This window comes from Xenopus laevis, chromosome 2L, assembly GCF_017654675.1.
Source record: "Xenopus laevis strain J_2021 chromosome 2L, Xenopus_laevis_v10.1, whole genome shotgun sequence".
NCBI lineage: Eukaryota > Metazoa > Chordata > Amphibia > Anura > Pipidae > Xenopus > Xenopus laevis.
Window position 1 is genome coordinate 166037477 of NC_054373.1, and position 23447 is coordinate 166060923.

The 23447-nt window shown below is 37.3% G+C and overlaps 1 protein-coding gene across 4 annotated transcripts in view; it reads right to left on the minus strand.

The window, feature by feature from the left end:
• Nucleotides 1-23447, minus strand: part of nup58.L (nucleoporin 58kDa L homeolog) — a 41365-nt gene that overhangs the window by 12742 nt on the left and 5176 nt on the right. For all 4 annotated transcript variants that reach the window (NM_001086634.1, XM_041580864.1, XM_041580862.1 and 1 more), the window contains 10 exon segments: nt 7326-7527; nt 8607-8689; nt 14863-14981; nt 15982-16061; nt 16318-16492; nt 17924-17989; nt 19877-19901; nt 21211-21360; nt 21702-21833; nt 22862-23011. In NM_001086634.1, coding sequence (NP_001080103.1) covers nt 7326-7527; nt 8607-8689; nt 14863-14981; nt 15982-16061; nt 16318-16492; nt 17924-17989; nt 19877-19901; nt 21211-21360; nt 21702-21833; nt 22862-23011 — 1182 coding nt within the window.

Consider the following 23447-nt stretch of genomic DNA (forward strand, 5'->3'; position numbering starts at 1 on the left):
ATTTGGACTCTAGCAACCAGATTCCTGACACTGCAAACTGGAGAGCTGCTGAATAAAAAGATAAATAATGCTAAAACCACAACTAATAAAAAATTAAAACTAATTTCAAATTGTCTCAGAATATCACTTTCTACATCATACTAAAAGTTAACTGAAAGGTGAACAACAGACTACATAATATTATTACTTGGGAAACAAATGGACTCTGCATATTATTATTAAAAATAAAATGATAAAGGGAACTATGTTCTGCAATCAACATAAACTGCCTATCAGTCTACTAAACACACACAAAGCATAGGGGAATGTACATTTTAGATGCATATAAATCAACATGTTGCTCACCAACCCCTTGAATGTTGCTTCCAGTGGCCTAAAAGCAGGTGATTACTCATGAATTCCTGGTTTGGAGCTCCTGTAGGCCGTCAGTCCACATCGGGGCTACCAATTGGCCAATTACTACACTTATTTTGCAACACACCAGAACCTTTTTCACAGTTGTGTTGCTCCGCAACTCTTTTTACGTCTTCATATGGCTCTCACGTAAAAAAAAAAAGTTGGCGACCCCTGCCTTAAAGGAGAAGGAAACCCTGTAGAAAAAACCCTGTCCTCTCCAACCCACGTAGACACCCTTCCCTCCTCCCCCCAGACTAACTACCCCCCCACCCGGGGGAAATGCCCCATACTTTATACTTACCCCTCGATGCAGATTCTGGCAGCGGACTTCACGGCATCCATCTTTTCCGGGTCCTCGGTAAACTGACTGGGAAATCGACAATCTCCGGCAATTTCTGCACATGCACAGTAGTCGAAAATCGGCAAATTGCTCCAACTGTGCATGCGCCGACATACCGATCTCCCAGTTAGCCTACCAAGGACCCGGAAGATGGATACCGTGAAGTCTGCTGCCAGAATCTGCGTCGAGGAGTAAGTATAAAGTATGGGGCATTTCCCCCAGGGGGATCTATGTGGGGTGGGGGGTACAGGGATTTTTCCTACAGGGTTTCCATCTCCTTTAAGTCTTCTAGAAAATCATGAACACATTAAATAAACCCAATAGGCTGTTTTTTCTTCCAGTAAGGGCTGATTATAAATATCTTAGTTTGGATCAAGTGCAAGCTACTGTTTTATTATTACAGAGAAAAAGGAAATCATTTTAAAAATTTGGGATGTTTTGGATAAAATTGGGTCTGTGGGAGACGGCCTTTACATAATTCGGAGGTTTCTGTATAACAGGTTTCCAGATAAAGGATCCTATACCTGTACAAGTCAGGCAGGATTTCCTTGAAAATGTTGAAACATGCAACATATAAATTCATTACTGAAGGAGTAGCTGCAGACTTACATACTTGATAGTTGTATGAAGGTTGAACACTTTGTCTAATGGGTATCCAAAGTAACACAACAACTCAAATATAAATTGATCCTCTGTAAGAGAGGCATTTAGTAGCTACAGAAAACCAATAACTGATAAGTGCTGTATTCAGTGTAAGGTGCCTGACAATGACACATGGTGCTATTTGTTGCTAAAACACCAGAAGATACCCTGCCATAGACAATACTGAAAAATGTCTCCCCTAAAACACTCAAAATGGGTAAACGCTCCAAATACATCATTTTAAGTGTTTTAGCGGGGGAAAATCCTCAGTGTTGTCTATGGCAGAGTATTTAGTAGCCGCAACATGGTAAACGATCTTCTTGTGCATGAATCTAACAGACATACTGGAGCTCATTTATAAACACTGGGCAAATTTGCCCATGGGCAGTTACCCATAGCAACCAATCAGTGATTAGCTTTTTAAAGTCAGCTGCAAGTAAAACAATGAATGCAGCAATATCATTGGTTGCCATGGGTTACTGCCCATGTGCAAATTTGCCCCACTGTATTAAATAAGCTTAAAACCGGGTCTAATTATCAAGCCAGTTTCAGGGGAATGGGAATACATGCTTGACCAGCAACAGAAACGCTCCCTTGCTTTCTAAAGGCATGTTCTCTATATACAGCTCACAACATGACTCTGGATGCTACAAGTGCTTTAAAAATGGCTTATATAATTAAAAGAAAATCCACCAAAAATATATACACCGCTGCAGGCAGATATTCCTATAGGTTCCAACTAAAAATAAACAATATAAATAGTATATAAGGATAAAACATACTTAAGGGGGATAGATGTAAATAAAATTGTGTACTATGTTTTAAATAATTTCCAAAATACAATTTAAAAAAACCCAAAACACAACCAAAGCGTAGGCTATCATAAAAAGGTTGTGCTGTGAGTTAAAGCCCCATATCCCTTTGCTCGTGCAGCGTCAGTCTCATGTATATCTACTTTACAGATTATTTAATGTGGTGGTTCACCTTTAAAACAACTTTTAGTATGTTATAGAATGGCTAATTCTAAATAACGTTTCCCCATGGGTCTTCATTATTTATTGTTATAGTTTTTAAATTATTTGCTTTCTTCTTTTGACTCCTTCCAACTTTCAAATGGGGGTCACCAACCCCATCTAAAAAACAAACGGTCTGTAAGACTACAAACGTATTTTTATGGCTACTTATTATTACTCATCTTTCTATTCAGGCCTCTAATATTCATATTCCAGTCTCTTATATAAATCAATGCATGGTTGCTAGGGTAATTTGGACTCTAGCAACCAGATTCCGGACACTGCAAACAGGAGAGCTGCTGAATAAAAAGATAAATAATGCTAAAACCACAACTAATAAAAATGAAAACTAATTGCAAATAGTCTCAGAATATCACTCTCTACATCATACTAAAAGTTAACTGAAAGGTGAACAACAGACTACATAATATTATTACTTGGGAAACAAATGGACTCAGAATCACTGCATATTATTATTTAAAATAAAATGATAAAGGAAACTATGTTCTGTAATCAACATAAACTGCCTATCAGTCTACGAAACACACATAAAGCATAGGGGAATGCACATTTTAGATGCATATAAAGCAAAAGCCCCTTTCTGAGCTTTCTGGTGAGCAAATTACCCCTATGCACATCCTCTATAATGAATGTTTTAATGAAAAAAAGAATTTGGGTGCCATGTTTTATTTGCAAAGAACTTTCATTATTTTTATGTGAAGGTGACAGGTCCCCTTTAATTGGGATCAAGTACAAGCTACTGTTTTATTATTACAGAAAGGAAATCATTTTTGGAAACTTGAATTATTTGATTAAAATGGAGTCTATGGGAGACGGCCTTCCGGTAATTAGAAGCTTTCTGGATAACAGATCCCATACCTGTACAAAACAAAAGTCCCCCCCCAAAAAATGCGTGAACGTTTCGGGACTTATGGCGAGAGACTACTAACTGGAGGAAGCCTCCTGTCAGCTGTAAGACCAGCCAAAGAGCTCTCCTACTTGTCCTAACTACCCATACAAGGCACCGTAAACATTATGAAACAGAAAATATATGTAATTTCAAAGGACCTCAAGATGGTCAAGTTTTTAATCTAAATGTCAGTGCTAATTAAGCATTTTTGTTTCCCCATCCCTTTATAGAAAGTTCACATTTGCTGGGTTATGTCTACTTAGGGGCAGAATGTGAGTTTAGATTTTAATAAATAAAAACTCACCCATGTTCTATTCATTCCATGGCAGTGTATTTATCAAATGGTGAGTTCTAACTTACTTAAATCTGCCCCAGTGTGTCTCAGATAAAGTTACACAATAAAAAAAACTAGGTTCCTGCAATATGTTTTCAAGTTGTGCATCATTTAATAAATGATATTTATTCACATTATTATTCCTTTTTATTATCACAAAAAGGCTTTTTTTTATTTCTTTTATTTCTGCCAGGAAAAGGAACTGAGCAAAAATTTTAATATGGCTAAAAGAGAAGTGAACCCTATTAAAATGATTTTCCCTTTTAAGAAAAAAATAACACTTAATTCCCTCTTTCAGGTGTTCACATTGATCCTTTCTAACCCAGTTGTAGCCATTAGTTATTACTCTATTCACTAATTCTCCTGTACACTAATTCAGTGTAAGTTAGGTAGTATAATACTATGCATAAGAATAGCTTGGGTGAGGCCAAGCAGATGGATAAGATGTCTGGCATGATCATGGGCTCAGCCGGAACCAAAGGAACCACTTATAGTACAAAGCAATTATAGGAAAGGCACACAAATGCTCCTCCGTTTGCTCATAGTCTGTTCTGATGCAGAATACATATGAATAGCAGAAGCATTCCCTTCTATTAGGCGGATCTCTCCCCGATGTGCCCACATTGAGGTGGGCGATATCGGGCTGATACGATCATGGGCCCTAGGGTCCAAAGATCGGGTCAGAATGGAGGCAATACGGGCGGTCAGATCGCGGGACAACATCAACTAACAGATGCGGCTGCGATCAGACGGGATTTTTTTTACCCTGGCCGATCGGCATCTGGCAGACTTTCGGCCAGATATCGATTGGGGACGCCCGTGTCATGGCGCCACCAATGGGCCTATAAGCTGCCATCTGTTGGCATCTTTTATCAGCCCGTCTATGGAGGTCTTTACCCTCCTACAAAGGGATGCCTTGCCAACAGGGCTGACAACCCAATGGTAAAATGATAAGTTGCACTAGTAGTTTAAATAAAACTTAATCCGTGCACAATGGGCCAAAATATACATAAGTGCCAATCAGATCAGGCGGGTTTAAATCCTGCAGATGTGGCCCTTGATCCAACTGGCCGTATTATTATTCTTCCAGCTCTTCGGTAATCTTCGGGTCTTCCTCCGGTGCCTCAGCAATTTCCGTGATTTTCTTTGCATGTGCCGATATGCCGCTCTATTCCCGAAGATTACCGAAAGAGACGAAGATGGCGCCCATGAACTTGGATGCCCTGAATCTGCACCGAGGGTTAAGAGTTAGGGGCGTTTACCAAAGATGCCACCTAGGCTAGGGGGTCTATGTAGGGTAGGGGTTTTTATTAGCAAGGGTTTGTTTCTCCTTTAAAGGAGAAGGAAAGGCTAAAATGAAGTAAGCTTTATCAGAAAGGTCTAAATACACCAGTAAACACTCAAAAGTAATGCTGCTCTGAGTCACTAGAAACACAGCATTTCTTTCCTTTTTTATATACATGGCCTTCTGTATCACACAGTATAAACCTCCAGGGCTAGAGCATGCTCAGTTTGCTCCTCTCTCTGCAGCTGATATCCTAAACAAACAGAGAGAGCTTCTAGAGCTGTTTACTCAGGTATGGTAAAGCATTGTACAAAATAAATATAGTGTTATAGCTTGCACTATTGTGGCTAATCTATTGGCAATAAACTGCTTTGGTAGCTTTCCTTCTCCTTTAATCTATATTACCCCTACCTAACTTCTCTGAAACGTATTCCCAAGGAGAATCCCTTTAGCCCTGTGCCAGTATAAATACATTGGATAAACGGCATAGTAACTATTACAGCCTCCATAATTTTCACAAGGAAAAGTAAACGGCAAATTTATCCCCCCCCCCCAAAAAAAAGCCACTGCTGGTTAAAAAAGCCATATTACACAGAAATGGTAATTTTTTTTTCTGTAGTGCCAGTTTGAAAAATGATTTTAGAATCCACACAATAAATAATGTAATTAGCTGGCTTCCACAAAACTAAAAAAAATGATATATGTAAAACAGCCATGATAAAAATAAGGTAAACATTGGTCTCTCGGTTTAAGATGCATCATGTAAACAAACCTTTTTTGCACTAACCTATGGCATCACAGAAAATATGCAGTATCATTTCGAAATTCAGAAACCCAATAGGTTTATCACACACGCATCAAGTATACAGAATTATGTACTAACAACACTAATGTCCATAGCAAAACCATGTGTATATACTAGCCATTTATACTGTCAAGTAAGCTTGCCTTAAAACAGCAACTCTGCATGTTTCCATAGGGATTGCTGCTTAATCTGAATTCAAGTCATTTCTATAGCGCTATTGAAGTTTTCAAATTTCTCACGGCACAATCGGCGCATTCGGTAGATATGGCTTTCTGGAAAAGTAGCATTAGAATAATCACTTCTCCTACGGGGGAAACTGGAATCAGCTCAGGTTTGACACACAACGTTTGCCATCAAACCGTCAAATTAGTATGAATTTTCTTCCTGTGCCACCGAGTGGGTTTCCTCTGGTTGCTCTGGTTTCCGCCCACACTCCAAAAACACACAGGCAGGTTAATTGGCTCATGATAAAATTGCCCATAGTGTGTGTGTGTAAATGAGACCGGAACCTTAGATTGTAAGCTCCACTGGGGCAGGGACTGATGTATAATCTCTACACAACACTCTTGAATATGTCAGCTCTATATAAAGAGGTGCATTTTTAGGCAACCGTTTTTATAGAGTAGTACGTTTGCGGTACCAGTGGGCATTCCAATTATCCACAATGGAAAGTGATTAAACACAATACTTAGTGATTTGTTGTCATTATTTTCCCAGGAAAAAGTAGATTTTGATAAAACATGCACAAAATGATGACAATTCTTTTGCTTGAAAAGCATACTGCAACTCTGTATAGGCTCAAACCATTGAGCCCGGAAGCCAATGGGACATTAAATGATGTTTTGTTTTCTACAACTTCATTGGCATGTAAACATCACAAACACTTATCCAAATCTTCTTTCAGAGCATTATACAATTTTTAAGTGTAATCCAAAAGAAGCATTATGTGTTTCTTATAACATACATCTGCAACAATACTTTGATGGCTTGTCCAACATATAAAATCAGTAAGGTCCAACCAGTAGCACTTATAATGTATATGATCTACAACTCCCAGGATCCCATTAACAGCAAAAAGATGTCATGGGGTGCTGGGAACTATAATTTGGCAATGTCTGGAGAGCCACAGATTGTCCAAACTTAGTTGACCGTAAAAAAAACCCAAAAAAACCCAGCACAACTCATTTTGAGTTGCCTGATAGAACCGCCTACTTGGAAGTTTTGCTTAAGGGACCTGTTGCATTAGAAGGATCGAGTCATTAGAGTTTGTTGAACAGCTATACCATAAAACCGTCAAAGTGCCGTCGTTTTAAATGTTCTAAAACAAAATAAAATGGAAACAAGCAGGTGCAATTGCTGCTTTAAGCAGAGATGAGGCAATACTATTAAAAAAAATGATATTGTAGTAACACGTGTATCTACTTCCGAGTTGTTATTATTGCTCAAATTTAACCCTGCATATTCTAAAAGCTTTATGTCGTTAAAAAATAAAATAAAATAATGAATGTTTTGTCAGCATATAAGACGACCCAGTGTAAAAGTTGACAGGAGTTTACGGAGGTCAGGACAGAAGAGATCTATAACTTGAATGCATTCAGACCTGTGGTAGGCTGCTGCTGTTGCGTTAATGTTGCGGCCATGGCAACGGCAGCGGCGTTTGGTATGTTGCTGAAAGGGGTGGGTCCTGTGGTGACACGCGGTGCACTCTGCCACTTCTTAGCTTCGACTCGCCTCGCCTCAAACACATCTGTTGAATCGCCCAAAAACGTTTTACGGTAGCCAAGGTATTGTTCTTTGAGCATCTGAAGGAAAGCCATTTTAGTTTGCACAGCTAAAGGCACATAACAGAAAGCAACTGGAAAGGTGGATGCAATTTTTTTTAAACCCCCTTATCTGTGAAATTATTTCCGACACACTAGAAACACTGGCCCTTCTATATGCTTTAACATGAAATTCCAATTTTCTCCAGCCCTAACACATTTAAAGGGATACTGTCATGGGAAAACATTTTTTTTTTTCTTTTCAAAACACATCAGTTAATAGTGATGCTCCAGCAGAATTCTGCACTGAATCCGTTTCTGAAAAGAGCAAACAGATTTTCTAATATTTAATTTTGAAATCTGACATGGGGCTAGACATATTGTCAGTTTCACAGGTGCCTCCAGTCATGTGACTTGTGCTCTGATAATCTTCAGTCACTCTTTACTGCTCTTTACCAGCAGCCCATCAGCAAAACAATGGGAAGGTAACTGGATAACGGCTCCCTGATAGATATAAGAACAGCACTCAATAGTAAAAATCCATGTCCCACTGTGACTTCTTCAGTTACATTGAGTAAGAGAAACAATAGCCTGTCAGAAAGCAGTTCCATGGTGCAGCACTGGCTCTTTCTAAAAGCACATGACCAGGCAAATTGACCGGAGATGGCTGCCTACACACCGATATTACAACTAAAACAATTACACTCGTATTAGGAATGAAATTTTACATGGTAGGGTGAATTATCTGCTGTGTAAACAGTGTAATTTAGAAATAAAAACTACACCATAAAAATCATGACAGAATCCCTTTAAAAAAAATAGTAAAGTTTTTGATTTATATTTAGCTTGGGATAGCAGAGAATAGAGAGTTTGAAGTGTACAATATTGAAAAAAAACAAAAAAGCAATAAGTGAAAATGAAAAAAAAAAAAAATTAGTATTTAACAACTTTGCTCTATACACACACATTGAAATAACAAGCACTGCATTTTATAATACTTCTTATATACAGATAGATAAGCAATAAAATACATAAATGTATTCAGTACATATTCCAGTTGGTGTCCAATAGAGTCTCAAGCTAAAACAAGAAAAATTAACGCCAGTTCGCATGTCACCTACCTTAAAGTTTTCATTTACTGCCTGAAGCTGGGCAGCTAAGGCCACAAATGTTTGGTAAAGCTTCTGCATTGCCATGGACAAATCTAGCATGGAAAAAAAATGCATAGTTTAGAAATGGCTGTGTATGTTGTTGGTAATAAAAAACATAGTGAGATGCAACAGGTAGTAATATATAAAAGTAACCTAAACCTTTACGAATGATTAAGATCTACTACAATGCCTTTTTGTAGGAAGTGAACTTGGCATGTAATTTAGTTGTTTGCTAGTTCTAGATCATTTTTGTTACAGGTCGTATTCTTATCAGATAGGAAAGTACTTTAAGAACACGGTGAGAAAATATATAGGGTCAGTCACACAAACAAGTGCTTCCCAAAGGCCCTTATTCGTAAATGTTATGGTTAGCAAAAATATATATAAAACATCGCCTCACATATTCCAGTTTGAGGCAGAAAAATGCTTTTGGTCTTTTAAAAAGGACCAGTAACATCAAAAAATTAAATTTTTTTAAAGCAATAACAATATAATGCAGTGTTGCCCTGCACTGGTAAAACGGCTGTGTTTGCTTCAGAAACACTACTATTGTTTATAAATAAGCTGCTGTGTAGCAATGGGCGCAGCCATTTCAAAGGAGAAAAGGCTCAAGTTACACAGCAGATAAGCTCTGTAGAACATAATGTTATCTGTTATCCACTATTTAACCTGTGCCATATAGTCTTTTTTCAATTTGAGCCATTGCTACTCAGCAGCTTATTTATATAAACTATAGCAGTGTTTCTGAAGAAAACACATCAGTTTTACCAGTACAGGGCAACACTACATGATATTTTCATTACTTTAAAACACTTTCATTTTTGGTGTTTCTGTTCCTTTAATGTGTAAATATTTGTTAGAAGCCTTTGAATTAACTTTTAGTATGATAGTAGAGAGTGATATTCTGAGACAATTTGCAATTGGTTTTAATTTTTTACTACATGTGGTTTTTGAGTTATTTATCTTTTTATTCAGCAGCTCTCCAGTTTGCAATTTCAGCAATCTGGTTGCTAGGGTCCAAATGACCCTAGCAACCATGCATTGATTTAAATAAGAGATCAGAATATGCTGGCAGCCAGGGGCTTTAACTGCCAAGGACATATTATGTATGTCCTTGCAGAAATCAGCGTTGTTCTCTACATCGGCGACCTTACCCGCCTCTGCAGAGATTGGGCAGCATTGACAACCCCCTGGGCACAAGGCTAGGGGACTGTCACGTCGGTCCTGCGACAGGATTGTTGCAGGGCCAACCTAAAAGCAGCAGATGCAGCAAATTGCGTGTCTGTTGCGCTGCCCTACCTCCACTTCCCTTCAGCGCCACCCACAGACTTCCTGCTATGCGGGACACACTACTCCAGGACCCTTCCAGACATCAGATTGTCCCTCCTGCTCCAGAAACAGTAAGTGGCCTTTATTTACACACACTTATTTTAGTAAAGATTATTTTTTTTCTCCATTTTTTATTTTACACACATATCCACTTATATACACACTGTCGCACAACTTTTAGAAGTGTATACGCAAAAATATCACAAAGGGTTTTTTTACTTTTTATTTTACCGTGGTTTTTTTTACCCTTAAAAACTGTTTATTTTGGCATCGTGACTATTGGATAATCTATTTTGGCCACTAATTAAGCTGTCGGATCATATTTTGTTATTTCATTGATTTACACAATTTTTGTGGTTTTATTGTAATTTTATACTTGCATTATTGTTCCTTATGTATCTTTAGTATAGCTTTGCTGTTTGATACTTTGGTGTAGAAAGATGTATTTTACCTTGTTTGATCCGTCAGAATATGTTCTTTCCAAAAATATATGGTTTTCCAGGGTCTTTTTACAGTTTGAGGGTCTTATGACACATAACGCACAGTCAGGGCTCTGTTTTCAGCAGCTGAGTTAGCCAGTGTGAAAGTTTATATGCTTGTTTTTCATTTGGGGTCCATACATACCACATACTTTTACATTTATACATATTGGGCATCAAACTATTCAGTAGACCTCGGACATCCATATTTAGGGTGATTTTTCTTTGTAAAACATTGTGTGAGATAAATGCAGCAAACTGCTGCAACATTTTTAGGCGATTTTCAGAAATGTTGTAAAAACCCTAAGTTTAGAAAAGCTTTGCAGTTTGGTGTAGAAAGACGTCTTTATTTTTGTTGTATGTCAGAATGTGTATTTTCCAAAAAGATATGGTTTTGGGGTCTTTGTACTGTTAGGAGGGTCTTGTGGCACATAATACACAGTCATGGGCCTTTGTTCACAGAAGGCTAATCTGCAGCGGATAAAATTCATATGCACTACTGTTGTTTGAGGTCAGCACATGCCACCTGCTTTAGTTTATCGATACATATTGGGCATCAAACTGCTCCATAGTCCCTTAAGCGTCAATATTTAGGGTGTTTTCCAATTGTATGTAAAAAATTGGGTGAAATAAATGTGGCCAACTGCAATATTTTTAGGCAATTTTCAGAAATGTCATAAAAATCGCTGTCTTTAGCGTAGCTTTGCAGTTGAGTAGTTTGGAGTCGAAAGACATAACCATTTTGGATTCGTCAGAAGGTATACTTTCTAAAGATAAATGGTTTTTAGGGGTAACCATCATTTTTTGTACCTTTTATCCCACATAAAACTGGCAGTGTTTATAAATTAGTGTAAATGTAAGCCATCAAGTATGCACAAGGTAGATTCTGGGGTCTTTACATGCCATGTACTTTGATAAACCTTTATACATTGGGTATCAAACTGTTCAGCAGACCCCAGGCTTTCATATTTAGGGTGTTTTATCTTGGTACCTAATAGTATGTGGGACACAAGATGCTGCAAGGTGGAAGTATTAAGATGATTTTTGGAAATGTGACCAAAATCACCAAATTTGGGAAAGGTTTGCGGCTTGGTGCTTTGGAGTAGAAAGCCATGCATACCCAATTTAGATTTGGGGGAATGTGTACTTTCCAAAAATAAATGGTTTTCTGGGGTGAACGTACTTTTTTCTACCGCCCCCCAACAAAATGATGTAAATGTGTTGACTTTGCAGTACCTGAAATGATAGAACATATGAGGCGTCTTCAGTTTGGGGCCCTGATATGCCACGTGCTTAGGTACTCCTATATATATATTGGGCATCAAACGGTTAAGAGGACCCCAGGCTTTCATATTTGGGGTGATTTATCTTGATACCGAATAGTATGTGGAGAAATGTGGAAATAAGATGCTTCAAGGTGGAAGTTTTGAGGTGATTTTTGGAAATGTCACCAAAATCCCCAGATTTAGGAAAGGTTTGCAGCTTGCTGCTTTGGAGTAGAAAGATATGAATACAAAATTTGGATTTGGGGGAATGTGTACTTTCTGGAAATATATGTTTTCTGGGGTGAACATACTTTTTTCTACCTTTGCCCTCCCCCCATAAAAATGAGGTAAATGTGTTTATTTTGCAGTATTTGGAATTACAGAACTGATAGCTCAAATGGGAGGTCTACATTTTGGGGCCCCTATATACCACATACTTCAATAAACCAATACATATTGGGCATCAAACTGTTCAGTGGACTCACGACAATCATATTTAGGATGTTTTACATTGATAATTAATGATTTGTGGGAGATGATGATGCAGATGTGGAAGTTTTGAGGTCATTTTTTAAAAGATACACCAATTTCTATAAAAAAAAAATTTCTTCAGTAAAGAATTACATAGATATATTTACCCATTTTTGATTTGCCAGAATTTGCTCTAATTATTTCTAGGGTAAACCTACTGTTAGCGGAATGTTTGGCCTTGAAATCAGAAGTATGCCGTTTTGTGGAGCCTTTGCCTGGGTGCAATAAGCTCAAAAGTTTAAGTAGAGTAAAGGAAAAGCTCGCACTCACAGGGCTTATCACAATCAAAACAGGTGTTTATTTGGATCAAAAAACAACTAACGTTTCGGCTCACACTCACTTTGAGAAAGGCTTGATTGTGAGCCGAAACGTTAGTTGTTTTTTGATCCAAATAAACACCTGTTTTGATTGTGATAAGCCCTGAGTGCGAGCTTTTCCTTTACTCTATATATCTATCTATATATATATATATATATATATATATATATATATATATATATATATATATATATATATATATATATATATATATATATATATATATATATATCTATATATAGCTATATATATATATATATATATATATATATATATATATATATATATATATATATATATATATATATATATATATATTTGGTATTGGTGCATTCAGGAGACATAGAACTTTCCAAATCGGCTGTGTTCTTGTACATAAATTATGTTTCTGATATATGTGATTCTACTTTGTGAAACATTTTTTTTTCCTTCATTTTATTAGACACTTAGAAGCCTACATTTTTATTACAGAAGTGGAATTACACCAACATTCTAGCATATTTTGAAAGCTCAGATTGTCCTGAAAAAAAAACCAATATATTGTTTTTCTGGATAAACTAAAAGACCCCCCCCCCACGAAAGACCCTTAAAGTGAAAGAGTAAAAAATGTTAAAAAATGGTCTGGCAATAAAAGTACCAAATCAGCAAAAAGGGTTAAGCTGTGGTTGCAAATTACACAAAAACCCCAGATCCCAAGCATTATGAATCATAACTGTATGTAGGCTGTGATCAATTACATGGTATACAGCAAGCAAGCAATCACTCTAAACCATACTCAAAATTCACCTAGCCAACCAGACTATGCACTGTGGCCTACGGCTTATTGAATAAACCTCTCTTTATTTAAATCAAGGGACAAAAGTTGGATGGTGGCCCTGAAGCTATGTCTATCCCTACCCTGGCTCACGTAGGATTTCCAAATTAAATAAAAGCTCTTCCTCACAACCAAAATTATTTACAATTAAATGTCTATAAAAAGCACCCAATTAGAACCAATGTTTTCCTTGTTCATTGCAGTTCTTGTTTTGCATTACAAAAACAAGAGAACAGATCTTCTATCAATATTAACACTATTGAACACTTCCTAGAATGTACTAGTACAGGTATAGAAAGCGAAAAAGAAATGTACACACACAGTCTTCAACGCCGCAAAAGTGCTGTGTCAGATGCAGACTGCCAGTATCGCTGTATTAAGAAGAAAAGTAAAATTCGCACAAACTAGGTACCTACTTATTTATGCCCATGTTCTTAAAGAGATACCGACACCAGAAATTAAACCTTTCTTTTTACAGCTACCATAAATTTGACCTTGCTTGCTACTTATAATTTTGCCATAAAGTATTTGCCCAATGCTTTTTCATTACCTATCTGACTCCCTGTGTTAGTCTATGAGGGGATGGCCATATTTGTGCAGCAGGAGTCTGTTTGCATTAGAAAGCTTAAAGGGCTGGTTCACCTTTACGTTAACTTTTGTTAAATTATAGAATGGTCAATTCTAAACAACTTTTAAATTGGTCTTCATTATTTATTTTGTACAGTTTTTTAATTATATGCCTTTTTCTTCTGACGCTTTCCAGCTTTTAAATGGGTTTCGCTGACCCCATCTAATAACAAATGCACTGTAAGGCTACAAATTTATTGTTACTTTTAATTACTCGCATTGCTATTCAGTCGCTCATTTAATTATATTCCAGTCTCTTATTCAAATAAATGCATGGTTACTAGGGTAATTTGGACTCTAGCAACCAGATCGCTGAAATTGCAAATAAGAGAGTTGCTGAATAAAAAGCCACAAATAATAAAAACCCATTGCAAATTGTCTCAGAATATCACTCTCTACATCATATTAAAAGTTAATTTAAAGGTGAACAATCCCTTTAACTGACAGGCTGAGATGGGACAGTCAGGTTGGCACAACAGCCAGGTTTAGGAACTTCAACTAACAATTACTTAGAAAACAAAATTCAAATGCACATTCATATTTTAAAAAGTAGTTTTTTTAGTGTCAGTATCACTAATAATAAGCAGCATTTTCAAGATATTTGATACAATTTAATAACAGAAAGTGTCCTCTGTGGCTGCCAGCACCCTCTTGTCATATTTCCAGAACCTGGCAGATTGCTAAGACTGCTTTTGTAAAAAGATTCACTTTTTATCTCTTAAAAGCAATATTGATATACAGTATAGGCACACACACAATGTTGGTAATACACAGATGAGTAAAAATGAACAAAAAATGTACGGGACTTAAATCTTGTTAGTGGCACTGTGTATAATGAATTAAAAAAAAAAAAAAGAAGTTACCTTGAGGAGACAAATGCAAACTATTTGACTGTGTTGCTAGATGATTCTCCAGTTCCTCAATTTGCTGTCTGTATTGCTGTAACTGAACCTCAAACTGCTGCACCAGTGTGTGAAAATAACTACAAAAAATAATACAAAAAATGAAAAATCGCCTGCAGCAATGCACTAGTGGTGCTTCAATTTCCGAAGTCGCCCGAAGTTTCCTCGTGAGGCAACTTCGGAAATCGAAGCGCCGCAAGTGCCATTGCGCTGTAATTTTCTCATTATAGCAGGCAGAATGCAGGGGGAAGGCAGTTCGGGGGGGACTGTTACTCTGAAGAAGAGGCGATTAGTTGCCAGGCGACAATCTCCCTGAATCTGCCTGTGTGGCCCTGCCCTTAGGGCCAATATTTGGATTATTAGAGAGGCCATTTTACAACAGTAGGGAGTGGACGGCAAAAATGGGCCGATGCTGTCCTCCTACATTATTTTCTAAACTGTCCGATAGATGGGCACATATGGCAATAAAATAACAACTTGGCCTCCCTGTGTATTACCAGTTTAAATAAGTTGTGGCACCAGTGCTTAGAGCTGTAGGGGAAACTAATCAATTTTCAATTTGGGAGAAACCCTATAAATAACATGCAATCAGTGTTCTAGAATTCGTTATGACTCGTAAATATAGGGGATTATTTACCATTTTGCTAATAATTGCAACCTGAAAAGTCTGAATAAATTACCTTGACTAGGCAGATGCTTATTGTAAGTAAACGTTAAGTAATGTAGCTGGAAATGAAAACTACATAATATAATTGTGAGCTTTGGGGTGAATGCTTTTGATATACTGGATTCTCATGAAACTATAGCAAATGTTTTTATAAACCTATAAAATCAATACGCAAAGTAGAGGGCCTCTGACCACAAGTTAGATTGCAAAGACAAGCTCGAAATAAGTCTTGAAAACCTCTGTCCTAAAGCTAACCTGTTAAACATTTACACGAATTCATTATAATGCTTAATTTAATGCAAACATCTGATTGGTTGCTACGGGTGAATTTTTATTAGATTACAATATTTTTTATTTGGCATTAAGTAACCCTCAGGCAACATGTTGTAAAATAACTACACAGATAAACTTACTATGCTGGAGCTGTATTTTCATGCTGAAGCCCAGGAGGTGTTTTCTGTGTCCTTAAAGCTATTTCAGCATTCTTAAGTTCCTAAAATAAACAGGGGAAACAAACAATAGACATATAGAGCAATATGACAGCTACAATTGCATAGAGGGGTCTGTACTGTTGAGCCATTAGAGCAGACACCCAATTCTTCACAATTAAAACCATTTTTATTGCCTATGCCCTATATCATTCAGTTGTTCTATAAAATATACTTGGTCATGATTTTTTTTGGATTAAATGTCAGGCCCAGGATTTTGATTGTATTAGACATTATAGTCACTGCCATCACCAACAGTACCTGAGCGGTTTCAATTTTCAGTTTGTCAATTGCCAAGGCATTCCTTTGGAGGCCACTGGATGCAACAGATAAAAGCTGTTTTAATGCCTTAATGTCTTCTTGTACTTTCAGCATTGCTTTGGAGGACATTCGGCTGATCTCCTCCTGGACTTGTTTCTGCTGCTTCACAAATTTCCTGTGAGGCAAGAACCTAAATGTTACCAAGGAATCCGCTTTCAGAGGACAACTTTAAAAGAAGCCAAAAATCTTTTTTTGTGATGCAAATAGAGCCGTGGATCACTTTTGACTTAATTTGGCATCCTGATTTAAATTGGGTCCCAACATACCCAGAGGTTGTCCTGCTCTTTATTTTGGGCCTCACTGGGGCCCCCTGCAACTTCCTCTGTATTTACGCCCATGCAAGCTTGCTAAAACAGACTGTAACATTAAATCTAGCTAATCTGGATAACAAGGATTCAAACAACAAAAAATGGCCTCAACAACTAAAAATGGGGAGCGTGCTGTTTAGGCAATACGGTCCCATGAAAAAATGACCGTTGATAAGAAAATCTGTTTCTCCACGCTCCCCTACTTGTCAGTATGTTTGTTTGTTGGTTGCGTTTTTCAAAGGACCTTTGTTCTGAGACTGCCATGATGACTTGCAACCTCTACTGAAGAATTCTGATTGACTGATTCTTGCTGGAAATGATTCTGGGTCAAAATGTTGTCAGGCTACAAGTTACCCTCTTCCAATAAGGTGACTGATGGAGAAGACCAAGGCCATTTTCTAGAGCTATGGTAATAAGTGTGTGCTTATATTTTTGTGTGTTGTGGCAAGGGGTCTGCAAAGTTGCACAAACAGATTTTAAATTGTACAATACAGCACATGCGTGACTCGCAAAAGGCAATTAGGGACCAAAGTGCTGACGTGGTTTTCCATGGGCCTGCGCAGTTTCTTTCCTAAAAGTAGCACCAGCCTTGGAGAAAAAAAAAACACTTTATTTCACTTGGGAGTGGGGGCATAATTTACCCCCTCCCCATGAAATAGGAGTTTCCTAGTCTTCGATGTATTCATTATGAATGTATAGCTTTTCTGTAACACTTGTAAACAGGCCTTTAAAGAAAAACTATTCCCCCACGAACAATGTAGGTCTCGATAATATATTGTATGAAACAGCTCATTTGTAAAACCCTGCTTCATGTAAATAAACCATTGTCATAATAATATACTTTTTTAGTAGTCTGTGCCATTGGGTAATCATAAATAGAAAATTGCCATTTTAAAAAATAAGGGATCATAGGATTCACAGTGCACACAAACAGACCAAACAAACCATACATATTAGGTCACATGAGCCAATTAACAGAGTTCTGTCTTTTGCTTCCACACTTCTTCCTGTTACAGTTAGAATTGTAGTATTTCTGGTCAGGTGATCTCTGAGGCAGCACAGAGACCATCACGAAATGGTGGTTCAAAGCAAGATTTTTTAATATGCCACTTAATTTGAAATGAACTATATGTTACTTAAATATTCATTTTGGGGCTATAGTTTTTCTTTCAGAAAACAAAATATCAACTGTTAACCACAGGGTCACTGGTTATTAAAGTTTTCCGCCCCATACTTACTGAAAATTTTCAACATCTTGACATAACAACTGAGGTAGATTTTCATCTTTAAGTGCTTTGCTATCCCTGTGAAGAAAATGAATTCACTATATATTAATAAATATTTAAAAAGTTTGTAAGAAAAAAGTAAATGTTTTAAAAATGGTTTCTCCATATTTATACTTCCATATGAATAAATCCCTGCTCAATCCTAAACCTCAAACCAAACCTTACAACTAATCTCAATATGAAGCAAAAGACTGTTACTGGGCAAAAATCAGCATTGGAGACTATCATTTTGATTCTTTATGAATGGCTAGAAAGCCAGTGTTGAAATGAAAAAATACACTGCATTTACATGTTAACATTCAAGTCTGCAATTTTGAAAATTCTGCACAGATAGACCCATGTTACAAATGTATAATTATCAAGGTTCTAGTTCCAGCTCCTTGGTGAGGTTAAATGATGTTACGTCAAACAGATCTGAATATTATAGGGATTCTGTCATGATTTTATGGTTTAATTTTTCTTTCTAAATTACACTGTTTATATTGCGAATAATTCACTCTACCATTTAAAATGTTATTCTTGAACCAATAAATGTATTTAGCTGTAATATTGATGTGGAGACAGCCATCTCAGTGCATTGTGTCTGATTCTGAGCTTTGTAAAAGAGCCAGCACTTCAGGATGGAACCGCTTTGAGACAGCTATTGTATCTCCACTTCTCATTGTACTTCAATATTACCCAAGTTGTGATCCCACCAGGAAAAAGGACTGTTAATGTTTGGTGCTTTTCTTAAAAAAAATGGATTTCAGTGCAGAATTCTGCTGGAGCAGCACTATTAACATGTATTCCCGCAACAGTATCCCTTTAACTGTTCTAATCATGTAAATTTAGACCATGTGATTGCTGAAATATTGGTTTATTTGCTCCCCCCAAGGATTTTAATAATTTGCACATGCTAAAGACTAAAGGATTTAGCTAAATCCTTTACAGCAGATTTGTCCAAATCAGAAAAGTAGTTGAATTGGCATTCCAACACCTAGTGAATTAGATAGCTATGCTTTTCCTCGGGACATTGCTTCTCTTCAGAAAAAAAAAAAAAAACCGGCCTGGGGATGTGTCATGATCTTGCATCCCTTGTGCAGATTATAAAGTAGCACTTCTGGAGTATACCAAGTATCACAAAATTATATTATACTGTGCACACTGGAGCTATGCAAGGGATCCCTCGGATAAAAAATTAAGATGGCAGGGTTATCTTGCTGGATTAGCAATTGAATTCACAAAGGGGTGCCAGACATGTGTCATGATCTTCTATTTGCCAGGCATCCCTTGTGCAGACTATAAACTAGCACTTCTGGAGTATACCAAGTATCGCAAAATTATATTATACTGTGCACACTGAAGCTATGCAAGGGATCCCTCGGATAAAAAATTAAGATAGCCGTGCTAGCTTGCAGAATTAGCAATTGAACTCACAAAGGGTGCCAGGCATACCTTTCAAGCTTCTTAAAGAAGCACTCAAAGAGATCTATAAGCCACTGGCCACTGCTAAGTGTAGTACTAACATGCTCTATGCCTGATGTTGGCCAGCTTCCCATGTAGTATCTCACGCTCCCTTTTCCTTTTAACTGGGCCATAAAATACTAAGTATAGTACATTCAGACCAGGTCTGGACTGGGACTCAAAATAGGCCCTGGCAATTCAAATACACAGAGGCCCAACCAGCCCCCCACCAGCCCACTCCACATTGACATCTTTACAGCAGTCTCTCTGAGATTGCCAGTCTGAATTTCAGACATAACTGAAAGTGGTAGAAATGAACAATTTATATATCACAAATATTTTCTGACGCACATAAACTGTAATTTTGGTAGTGATAATTCAGGCTGGTGTAAACAGTGATCATCAACTAAAGCTTTGAAGCAGGGAAAAAAACCACAGACATAAATGCAAGACAACACTTACTCTGGCCTGGCACCGGCTTTTTGACCTGAAAAAAAAAAGTGTAAATAAGATTTTAAAATCAGCTTATTTTCCGATGCTTTCTCCACCAGCAGAGAAATCACCTGCTCTGATAACTTCTGCATGTCAGTGCTCACACAGGGCATATTTAAACAAGTGTGTATTTTTGGGCAAAATGGTGTTTTCTCGACCACTGTTTTTCCTCTGGCAGAAAAAAAACTACTTGTCACATTAGCTTAACAAACTGTTTTTTCAAAGTGACTATGAAGATTTTCATTCATCCAGGTCATGGTATATCTAGTATAGGTAAATCTAAAAACAACTGGATTTACGGAGTAAGGTTTAAAATGTTACTACAGGTGCTGCTGCATTCGAATTTATGGATATTTCAATTTCCCATTCTATTATGCCTAATTCAGCATATTTCTTTACTGTTTTTCATATTCAGTTTTTTTCACAACGCATGTAATTTAATTACTTTTATATGCCATACTAATTCTGTTTGTATAAATTGCAATAAAAATGTTAATATACGGACATCATATTCCCAGACCAAGAGAGGCAACTGAAATGTTTCCATATGTTTTATCTGGGATTAAATCTCTGTTTTACAAAAAAAAAAAAAAAAATATATATATATATATATATATATATATATATATATATATATATTAACTGGTGTATACAAGGAATATACAAAATGGGGGTGTGGAAGCACTCTAAAGGCTAAGTAATAGTACATTTAAGTATAATGGAAGTGCTAGTTTTGATGCACATTCCCTAGTCCCCTGTCCCCCACTTCTATTATACTTATCAATACTATTATTTACATTGTATTGTTGCCGGAAGCTGTGGCTGAGCTTCGTGTGGTTTTTAATAGCACCCCATACGCCCCCTTAAACTAATGGGGCCCTATACTTTTAAAAATGGGCGTTGGTGTGGACAATTCCTCTCCCTTAAAAGCCACATACTGGCGGGGGAGGATAGATCCTTCATGCTGAAACCAAGGTTCAACATACACTGATTCACGGATAATGCTACTATGCAGAGAAGCAAGACTTTTTATACTATGGCCAAAAGGCAAACAAGTTAGGGACCGCCATATGGGGTTTACCTTGACGTGGTATGGTGGCTTTTCAGCTTTATGAACATAACTTTGTAATTAAAAACCCCTGTTTTGTAAACTTACTTTTGAGACAGGGGACATGGGAATGTGCATTAAAACTAGCACTTCCATTATACTTAAATATATTATTTAGCCTTTAGAGTGCTTCCACACCCCCATTTTGTACATTGTATACAAGGAATATATAGCAACACTCAAAAAGGTCACTTACTTTTTTTGTCAGAAGAGTTGCTGAAATCCAAACCTCCAAGTCCTTCATGTGTTGCAGCCTGTGAGACAGGGGCTACAGCTCCTAAATTTAAACCAAGGCCCAGCGTGTTCTGGCCCAGCGTGCTCTGGCCCAGCGTGATCTGGCCAAGACCTAGAACCAAAGGACAAATATTTCAGTTAAGAGTTACAGCCACAAATTACATATATCATTCCCAAATTACATGTATCCGTCTACACTAATATTAACGAAGCTAACACTAACGCCCATTACTTATTGCACGATGATTTTAATGGTATGATCCCTTATATGGAAAATCCAAACATTAGGTATTACAGAGGCATGACCATCAGGGGAGAGCTGAAGAAAAGCACTGATGTTAGAAATAGACAATCTAAATTTAGAAAGAGCTCTGTCTTTAGCTTTTATATACAAAACAATAAAGTTAAAACCCAGTACACAATCATGCATATTTAAAAGCAAATAAATTGTACCTGTTGAAGGATTTATGTTCTGAAACAGTGATCCACCAAGCCCAGTCAGTGTTCCACCAAGTGACAAGCCAATGGAGGCTGCTGTAGTTGTGGCAGGTGTACTACCCAAGTTTAAAGTAAAAGGAGAGGGCCCTATAATGAAATATAAGCATGATTACATATAGAGGCAGATATATGTGAGTTTAGATTTAAATAAATAAAAACTCATCCATGTTCTATTCATTCCTATGTGATTTTTAGAGGCATATTTATCAATGGGTAAAAGTTCGAACTCACCATTTGTTAAATTCACTTCCAAAAACCCAATTGAATGAATAGAACATATGTGAGTTTTTATTAAAATCTAAACTCACATTTTGATAAATCTACCCCATAATCTGCAAAAGGCCCATTTGTTGGCAATGCATTTACATATAATTAAGGTTTTTATTCACTTAAATATTTTGATAATTAGAATGCAGTTTCCTTTAGCTGATTAGTCAAAACTGCTTTAACCAATCCAAATGAAGATAAGCAATGATACCTGTGCAGGATAACCTACACTGTTCTATTTAACTATAATGTGAAAGTAAAGCCTACTATAAAATAGATTATACTTTCCCTTTAAATGATAAAGGTCTGTCAGAACCCTCCCCCTTCCCAGACATACCCATGTGCAATGAGCAATGTCTTAACTGCCCTTTAATTTTAAAAATGAGAGTGAGGTAGTTTCTGCGATTTTCCATTAAACAGCTACAAAATGTCAAATGTTATTGTTGAACTGGGCTTAATTGGGGAACATAACCATAATAATATTAAATTACACATCTCTGTATAAGTTAGGAGGAAATTCTGTGGACTACTCCTTCTGACATAACGCTTATTTCCTTTCCATCTGATTTGAACTTGAGATATTACCAACAAAATCTTTGACCGCTAACAGGGCCCCTTAGGGAAATGGTTCTTGTGCTTTTAGCTGAAATATGCCCAAAATGGCCCAGCACACTTCATTTACTTACTTGGGAACACAGCTATATGCGTGGCAGCTCTTTAAATACCCAAAGCAGACAATTATTCAATCAAGAATAGGTGATGAGCCTGGGCAGATTATTGAGCTAAAAACAATCAGTGATATGATAAATATTTGGATTACAGGACATGAATATGAAGGCTGTGTGTACCTGTAGCTGGAGTAGATGTAAGAGCAGAAGCCAAGGAGAGGCCCCCAGAAGAGGTAGAAGTAACTGGCAGAGAGAATGGTGTAGCAGATCCTGCTGGTTTGTTGAAACCAATGCTAAAACCTGTGGAAGCTGATGTAGTTGTAGCAGTGGCTGTAAGAAGAGAACAGAAGCATTTTCGAAAGGTAACAAGAAATACACACTGCTAATCAGAGTGATGCATTTGATAAGTATTACGTATCATTGCATCTATACAGCCTGCACTTCTACATAAGTTTGTATCTTCAGTTTAAGCTTTAGACCTGACAATCCCCAACTGCATTCACAGCCTGCAAATGGATTTGTTTATAGCTCCAGATGCAGATCTAGTGATACAGCCAAATATCAGGGCCAATCCTCCTTCATGTGGATACAGACAAAGTCTAAAGGTGGCCATACACGGATAGATCCGCTCGTTTGGCGATGTCGCCAAACGAGCGGATCTTCCTCCGATATGCCCACCTTGAGGTTGGCAATATCGGGCAGATCCGATCCTGGGCCCTAGGGCCCAACGATCGGATCCTAGCATTCGCAAATGGGCGGTCGGATC